The 9,104-nt window shown below is 39.3% G+C and overlaps 1 protein-coding gene across 2 annotated transcripts in view; it reads right to left on the reverse strand.

Annotated features, from left to right (window-relative positions):
* TRPM1 (transient receptor potential cation channel subfamily M member 1) overlaps positions 1 to 8,337 on the reverse strand; it is a 34,918-nt gene extending 26,581 nt beyond the window's left edge. For both annotated transcript variants that reach the window (XM_066328565.1, XM_066328564.1), the window contains exons 1-8: positions 8,275 to 8,337; positions 7,789 to 8,002; positions 6,947 to 7,071; positions 6,097 to 6,268; positions 3,508 to 3,682; positions 1,890 to 2,013; positions 1,038 to 1,110; positions 118 to 218 (exon numbers count right to left, since the gene is read on the reverse strand). In XM_066328565.1, coding sequence (XP_066184662.1) covers positions 118 to 218; positions 1,038 to 1,110; positions 1,890 to 2,013; positions 3,508 to 3,682; positions 6,097 to 6,268; positions 6,947 to 7,071; positions 7,789 to 8,002; positions 8,275 to 8,277 — 987 coding nt within the window. In that variant the 5' untranslated portion in view covers positions 8,278 to 8,337. The remainder of the gene's footprint in view (positions 1 to 117; positions 219 to 1,037; positions 1,111 to 1,889; positions 2,014 to 3,507; positions 3,683 to 6,096; positions 6,269 to 6,946; positions 7,072 to 7,788; positions 8,003 to 8,274) is intronic.
* Positions 8,338 to 9,104: the final 767 nt, after the last annotated feature.

Below are 9,104 nucleotides of genomic sequence, written 5' to 3' on the forward strand. Positions count from 1 at the left end.
ACAGGTGAACTGCAGTGTTTCACCATAGCTGCTAGTGCAGCATCAAAATCCAAGGTGTAAATATTACACAACTTCATTTAAACCACTGACAAACAAAATGAGAAAACTTTGTCTTACTGGCCAGTGGTGTCCAAAGACAAAGATTTGGCTGCGTGCAATGTCTACACGATTCCAGGCCAAAGCCAGGCTGAGCTGGTCTGGGGCAGATGCATTGGTACCTAAAGAGAAACACACACATGTTTCACACTTCACACATGATGAAACAAAACTGGACAATCTTCTGCAATAACTAGAAAACAGCAAGCCTGGCTCTGTATCGTACTACCATTAGAATAATTCTGGCACAAAGCAATGGATTCATCCAATCAGTTTATAGCATCTTCCATTTAACGCCACAATCCTAATTTCCAAAGGATTAATGAGATTATCTCCATTTTTAAATAAAGCTTCGACATTGACTTTTATTCTGATGCTAAAGACAGACATTTAACTATTCTTAAAGACCCCTCTCAGCTTCTCTGGCTGATACTGTACACAACAGTGTGAAAACTCCCCTCTTTATTCCTTAGCTTTGGGGACTCCAGAGACCCACATAGAGCCTGTATCAACTGCAGACAGAAAACAGTTGTTTCAGCAAACATAAAAAACCCCAATTAAATATGGAATTGATCTTATCGCTCTAAGGTTTGAATGGCACAATCTGAAATCTGGAAAAATCCAGATTTCACCTTCCCACTTTTTTCTCTAACTTTATTAATGTATGCTAGAACTGCAATAAAATGAGCTGCAATATCAGCAGTACAGTTGTTACAGCACTCCCATCCCACACTTTCAGGGGAGGAAAGCCACACAAAACCTTCAATCTAGATTTTATGCTTCATGCTAATCTGAACATTAACCAAACACATTCAGGTACTGGTTAGAATCCAAGTGAAGAAATCAAAGGCTTAAACACAAAGAGTGAATGTCAGTCAGTGCATAGGAATGTCCTCCTGGGATGCTGTTGTGCATCCCTCCTAAGTGCCTGGAGCACCCACCTTTGAGGAGAGCAGTGAGGATGGACATCTCAATGTCGTGCTGCCCTTCCGAGCCCATGCGGAACACGGTGATCTAAAGGGCACCACAAAACCAAACACACAAAATTACCACACAGCAAAGACAGACACTGAACATGTGGATAGAAAATAGAGCAGAACAGTACAGCTTTGTTATTTCCTTAGGATTTTTTAAAAGTACAGTTCCACTAGATTTTTCTTAGAAATTTAATTTTTACAGAAGTGTTTAATTAAATTCTTTCAGTGAATTTATCCTAAAATATCCCTGCATTGGTGAACATGACAAATTTGATGAAAAATCTTCACCAAACCCATGAATTCTAAAAAGTGGTGACAAAACTGCCATGCAAAACGGATTGTTTTCAGATGGTTCTACTACTTCCCAATAGTGATGGAAATGGTAGTTACCCAAGGTAGTTATCATAGCATCCATTTTATTGATTATATACTTTTTAGCTGCAGGATGTGCTCCATATGACATTCCAACAGGCAGAACCAAGTCAAAAACCTCAATTATTTCTAGTCACATTTCTTAGTTCAGTCCATTGCAATTCAATGACTTAAAAAATTGTAATTAATGTAAAGCTTAGCCATTTAACTACGTATTAGATTATAATATTACATATCAGAACATAATAATTCAAAAGCAGAATAACCAAACAACATGTTGTTATGTTAACAAACTTAATACCAAATGCAAACACAAAACCCCCCAAAATTTTCATTTTCCAAAACCAACTATTCACATTAACTACCGGAAAAATGGGACTTGAAAGTACTCTATAAGGTTTGGTCACAGAAATTACCTTTGTGAACTACTTTTAGGATACTTACAAGTTCTTTTTTTTTCATGCACTCCATAAGAATAACGAACAGCTGATGAGCTTGATTCCTGTTGTAGTTAAAGGTTTTCTGGATGGTAACTAGAAGCTGGTCCCTAAGGGATTCATTTATTATCCTAAATGAAAAATGAGACACAAGAGTCAGAATTGCCAGAATGATTATATATATATTCAGAAGGCCTGCTGTTTAAGAAACTATAATATCCAGGTATTTCTCTTATATATCATAGACATATTTCTGTTAACAAGTTCAGTCTTTCGGATTTTATCACTAGGCCTTACAGGACCCCTGCCCTTTGCTTCTAAATGTTCCAAGTCCCTTTGCATATAGTAAAACCCCCAAAATACTTCACATTTCTGATATGTCACCTTAGTTATGGTCTTAAACAGAGGACTGAACTTGCTAATGCATCTGAAACCTCATAATACCCAACTGAGTAACAAATGAACAATCCAAAAGATAATTAAAGAAATTGGATTGAAAACATTCTAGAAAGGTCAGAAATGTTTGATCTCCTGAAGCAAAATGAAACAGCCCTTCAATCTTCATCTGTTTCCCAATAAAACACATGTATTTTCAGATTATGGCAAACATTACCACCAGGTGCCTGAGAGATGCAGTAAAATTTAAAGTTCACTGTGAGAAAATGATTGGACTGACAAAAAATTCTCATTATAGATCTGCCTTCCTAGATACTTTTATCATAATTATTGGAGAAGAAAATTTGACACGGCATCATATGGACTGGGAGGGGAAGTCATGCAGTGAGCAAATCTCAGAGAGACTGATCCTGATAAGCTCTTTCAATTACCTATGAGCTGATAGGAAGAATGAATAAGAAAAAACAAAACAAAACAAAAACAAGCCAAGTTTGATCTAAACTGAAGAAGCTTGTTAGACAGAAAGGAAAGTTGCTGAATCAGAAATACAGTTGGTGCAATTAAATTACCAACAAAAATCCAGCCTAAGAGCTGCTCTCCTAATTCAGCAAATAACATCCACACTGCTTGCAACACTACTTGTCTGCTTAATATTTAATCCAAGCTAAGCTTCAACTTCAGTCAAGGAAACAGGTTCTGTCTTCAGCACAAGACAGGTATGCCATACTCTAATTAACATAATATATGAGGTATTTGCCTGGAAAGCAAAAGCAAGAGAATGAAGGCAGCCCAAAATTTCCACAGCTCGTCTGGCACTCTTGGACAGTGAAGTTCATTTTGTACACACAACACAGCAGAACCAGGCAGTACAAATTGTGCAAATCCATGCGCTAATTAACCTCAGCCCTGGCCTGAAGAAAAGAGTTACTCCTGGGAACTTGTCCTTGCTTCTACCATGCCCAACTCAGCACCAAATACAGTGCAGCAAACCTGAATGGAACTTGTACAACAGTGTGCTGTACCAAGAGCAAGCTCATTTCAAAGGAAAATAACATGCATTCAAAGTGCTAACAACTTCTACTCATTAACTTCAAACAGGCAACAAAAGCTGACTGAGAGCAGAATGCCTCTGTTAGCAGCATTTTGTCCTTGACGGTTTTTTTAATGAAGCTCTATGAAAGCAAGGCATATAGTCCAACACAGCTTTGGTGAAGATCTTGAAATCTTACCCTCCTTCTTCTGAATACTTGTGTGCAAAGGACAGGATGTCGGACGCTCGCCCACTGCCATCACAGATCACAACTGGGAGAGGGGGTTCTTCCCTCAGACACTCCAGGACAATGGAGATCACATTGGGACCTCCTTCTACTATGAGCCCAACCACAGGAACACCTTGCCCCAGCCCTGCAAAAATCAGAAGAACAGAAACAAGAAAAAAAAAGAAGTGTCATTGAAACTTAGTTTAGGAAATTGAGGTAAGTGGATGTGATTTCTGCATTACAGCACCACTTCCAACCAGAGCCCTTAGGAAAAACGATGGCCATTTGGTGGCCAATGTGAGCAAAAACATCCATATGCTGTTCACCAAGTCCCAAAGGAAAAAATTAAGATGTGTCTCTGCCCTTGCTTTTGCACCAGCTCCATACTGATCACTTATCCACTCAGTGTTGGTGGATGCTTGTAACCTCTCTCGACAGACACAGGTACAGATAAAGCAGCTAACATCACTGTCCTATTGCTTCATCAGCTTCACTGTTACTTGGATGGTTCCCAGCCTTTGATGCTTTACCTTTTCGTTGGTTACCTATGGGAAGTCTTCAGTAAGGTGACATACCTATGCTTATTCCTAAGATAAAAAAAATGAATTAGTGTTTTTATCATGAGGCTGAAATGGTTGGCCGATGGAAGAGACGACAGCTGAGCATCCCTTTGCTGTCCCTGCCTCACTGTGATCTCCAGGCATAGGATGACAAAGGGAAGCCCACAGGTCACATGGTCTCAGTAGCCTTGGTCACAAGAAACTCGGGGAAATGAAGGACAAAACATTACCTGAATGCTGACTAATTCCACTATCATAAGCATTTGAATTCAGCTCTTAATCTGTGAAATGACCAGCGCTTTATAAAGATGCACTCTTTGTGTTTGGCTGAGAATGCATGAAAGACTTCATACTTTCAACCTTGATTGAAAGATCAATATCTGAAGAACAGGAACACCATGCACAGTAACAGTAGAAGCTTCCTGACATCCTCCTGTCAGTACACCCCAGCTCTGATAAGGAGGAGTCACAGAGCATGGGCCGGCCTGTGTGTCCATGTGATTTAGTGATTCCTCCTGGGATTTCCAGCAGAGGTGCCTGTGCTTGGAGCGATCAAGAAGAAACAAAACAACTCCCTGTATGTAGTAACTAGGAGGTGTACTGCAGCCCTTCACAGAACAGGTTTCTTTGTATATTCCCAACTTTGCCCTTCTCACGGCAAAAATCATCAAACACTACCTAAATCAGAGTCCAGATCCCCAAGGCCCGGTGGTATTAAAAGGAATGACACAGAAAATGTCTCTGGGCCCTGAATTCCTGATCTTCCAAGCCAGTGCTCCTTTTTACAAACTTACAGCTCTGCCAGCACTTCTGCAAAAGACAAAGATGACAAAAGCAGGCTGAGCTGTTTCCATCTGTGGGCAGCAGTACCTGGCACCACTTCTGTGCTCAAAGGCAAGGGGCAGCATTTTCCTGAGCTGTTTCTTAGGCTCACCATAGGCACAGGGCAGTACTTAGAGACTTAGGGAACGTTAGGATACCTCATAGCTGATTTCCAATTCCAGCTTTTGGCTTTACCTGGCACTCAATCTTTCTGCCCTCCTGTAAGAGCATTTAGACCCTCTAAGAAACTTCTGTGGAGCACAATACAATTGCATTCTGGATGTTTCTTCTCTCTAATTTTTACAGGCCTACACAGTTTACAGGGGCACCAGTAAGAGGTAAGAAAAGCAACTGGAAGATGTAGATTCTCCAGTAGCTCTTAACTGATGTGTAAATTCAAAAACTATTAATATATTTTACCATTTTTAATTAGGGTTGTGGGGTTATTTTTAAACAGTTTATATATTTTTTTATTTCCCCTTTTAAAATATTTACATGTTAAGGAAAACATATCTTTTAAAATAATTTTTTTCTAAATAATAACAACAGGTTCTCAAAAATTATTCTAGTGAAGCTGTAATAACTGGAAGCAGATTTAAAACTGCACAAAACTCTAAATATGAAAGCATTAAGGTAAAATTGTCTTAATTGTCCTTAAAAATCAAAGTACTTTCTAAGTTTATCAGGAAGATCAAAGAATTTTGAGTGCGATATTTCAGATGAAACAAATCCGTGTATAAAAGAGAAAATAAAATGCTCATGTGAGCATTCCGAATCAGAAATCACTAAGCTGCACAGGATTCCTGTAAACAGGAAATGTAAAAAATCCCCTCATTCTGTGTGTTTACTGCTGAATTCTAGCCTAGAAGTGCACAAATTCTTTGCATTTTCTTTTCCTTAGATTCTCACTGCTTTGAAGCTTCTCCTCACTATTATTTGTCAACCTTTCTTCATTCCTTTATGCAATCTTTACTCCATAGTTTTTCTGCACAGTTCAATGTGGGCTCTTTCACCTTTTATCAGACAGCACATTTTCTACTCCAGTCACATGGTTCTGATCACATTTCCACTGGAAAAAGCTGGAAGAAGCCTTTAATTTCCATACTTTCAAGTACTTCAAGCCCTCCTTCCACCACTTCAAGACATTATGGTCACAGTTTGCCCCACTGGTACTTACGTGTGTTAATTTTCTGGAGGGAAATGTGTTTTTCCAACTGACGCCGTAACTTTACTTCAGCTCCATATTTACCTAAAGTGCCGTTGTCTGCCAGAATGAAGTGGGTGTGGGAACTGTTGAGCACAGAGAGCTTACTTAGAGGGTTTGACATTGTTTGGTAAACTCGTGTTACCTGTGTGTCAAGAGGAGAGATGCACCTAGATTAGAACTAAGAATCGAATGGGAAAATGCCCCATACCACCCAACAGAGGCACACTCAGAGTCTTCTGAGGAAACAAAACAAGCAAATCTTTATAACCAAAACCAGGGGAGAATTAGAAATGGAGCTTGCTTTTACATTCCAAATTTGTACTCCTGACAGCACTGTTTTCTTTGGAGGATGACAGTCAGATCATGCACTCCCCTGCATGTTCCCCTAAGCTCATTACTGTGCTCTCCTTGTTCACACACTGTGTTGTTACATTATCCTCTTAGCGCACTAGAAAATACATTCTCATTTGGAGTTCTTAGTAATTCATATGCTACTCCACAGTACCTATAATAAATGCCAGCCTTGCACCCATAAAGGCCCTTATGTGATTTATAGAAGGCTCAACGTGCTAAACTCAAGTTAGATCATAAAACTGTCACCACAGAGAGGTATTTACTAATGAAAGCAATGGAAACCTCACTAATCCCATATTTACTTTGAGGTCATATAAGACAACCTGAGAAATAAACTTAAACAATAGGGTTTTTTCAAGAAATCGTTTAATTTCACCTCCTAGGCATGCTTTAGAAAGGGAAAAAAGTAATACTTCAGAAATATTAACAATGTATTTTTTACACAGCTGTTTCCTGAAACACTTACATCTTTTCCTATGAGATCTTCCTTGTTTTCTACAATGCCCCATGGTGCAATTCCTATGGCACATATTCGTCCTCTGGATTTGGAAGAATGATCTTTCAAGGCATCTCCCACATGACGAATGACACCTACAGGAACAATTAATTTAGTTCATTTTTGGCAGTTTAGATTGATCACTAAAGAACAGAATTTTCTTCTTGTCTCTCACGGAGCTATTGGGTTGCTTTCACTACTAAACTGCTACTGGTACTTTAGAGCAGAACATGTAATGCAGACAACCATGGTTTTATTTTGTAATGGTTGTGTCTAAGTCCCATTACCTTCTCACATCACTGTGCTGAATTCAGTGAAGTCTGTGGAAGACTTACCCTGCTACTAACTTGCCACAGTGTAATCTGTACCCTCCTCCATCTCAACATATGTTATTCATCGGACACAAACCATGACATCAGGAAATACACTTTCAGTAACAAAAAGATCTTTGCACAAAAAACCCATACCAAAGCTAAAGCTTGGCAAATTTGGAGTAGGAAACTTCTTAACTACAAGGATAACCAAGCACTAAAAGAAGTATATTAAAACCAGTGATAGATTCCTTGCTACTGAAACCAAGGTTGAAATTTATTTTCAGGGGAAACACCGAGAAATGCAAATCAATACTGACCCAGGAAAATCTTATGGTCTGGGCTGGGTAGGAGATTAACACAAATGATTACAATGCTCCTTTTTTGGTCTAGTGGGTAATCACTCATTCATGTAGACTTAAATCTTCCGCCTGTGGGAAAGATTAGTGAATGAACATCACTGAATTCTTAAATAAACTAAAAATTATGGCAATTGCTTACCTGTACTAACACCACCAGTGAAAATCCAAGCTCCTGTGGTCATGGCAGCCTTTATCAGACCTTTTCCAAACACTTGCTTTAATTTTGGTTGCATTTCAAAGTTCTGGAGGCCTCCATGGACAGAGATGAGGAGTTTGGGCAGTTCCAGTTGCCAGTCTTTCACCATGAGATGCAGCAGAGAATCTGGTTTAGTGTCATACGACACGCGGATGTACTGCAAAGAGCAATGTGTAATCACTCAACCTGTTCTGTAAATTGTCTGAGCAAAGAATGGTTAACAGTAACCATTGTCTTTCATCCTCAAGAGAGAGTTTTACAATTTGCAAACAAAGAAACAAATCTAAGTTTGGATTTCTTCATAAAAGAGGAAAAACAAAGAGAACTTTTGCAGATGTTTGAATTGCTGTTACTTGTACTGCTAAGAAAACTCAGGAGTCTGTTGAGCACCAGATGAATAAATACCTTAGAGTACCCTATGCCCCTTACCATGGCCTTATTTGAATGTCCTCCTCCCTGGAATTCCAGGTTTCCATAGGCATCAGTTGGGTATGCTTGTGTATGTTTACTGACAGACCATTTCTCTGGCTGAGCTTCCACTTGCTTCGTTTCTTCTTCATTTTTATTAGCTGTTATACTTGGAGGAGGTGGAACGTGCTGGTTAATGAGCTGGCCACAGCAGCACCTGGAGGTTAAAATTTGAAGTGAATTTGATTACAGTATCTTCAAAATAAAAAAAAAATAATCAGAAATTAGATTTTCAACTGCCCAAGCCTTGCTGTACATGAATCATAGAAACACCTCCCACATACTCATATATGCCAGAATTAACAGTCTTAGGTGTTTTTTAACATGCAAAGATTAAAAAAATAATCACTTCATTTGTGTTATGCGCTAGAAAACTGTTCTAGGTAAAAGGCCAGGCAAGGAGGAAGAATGCAGAACAGGAGCACTGGCCACCTGTTTCTTACTTAGAGGTGACAGCTCAAATGTGACACTAACTATTCTGTTATCCACACAAGCTGGACCACAACATGCAGCTAGCCCATGGAGTAATATTAATATTAGGCTAAGAAATCAAATCCCCCTGTCTGCTGTTGTCATTGGTAATATCATACTAACTGTGAAGGATGGCACCACATTACTGCACCCTTGCTTACAGAATTCAGTAAGAATTTATTATGGTTTGTAAAGCTAGTAACTAACAACTCACTGCCTCTCCTGCTCCCAGCCCTCTAATCTCTGAGTGACATGTCCCATGGCTCTGTGCAGACTGGAGTGCAAGCATGACTTGTGCTTTTGTTCCCCTGTCATCTCCC

The sequence above is a fragment of the Sylvia atricapilla genome, chromosome 13, assembly GCF_009819655.1.
Source record: "Sylvia atricapilla isolate bSylAtr1 chromosome 13, bSylAtr1.pri, whole genome shotgun sequence".
In the NCBI taxonomy this organism is placed as follows: Eukaryota; Metazoa; Chordata; class Aves; order Passeriformes; family Sylviidae; genus Sylvia; species Sylvia atricapilla.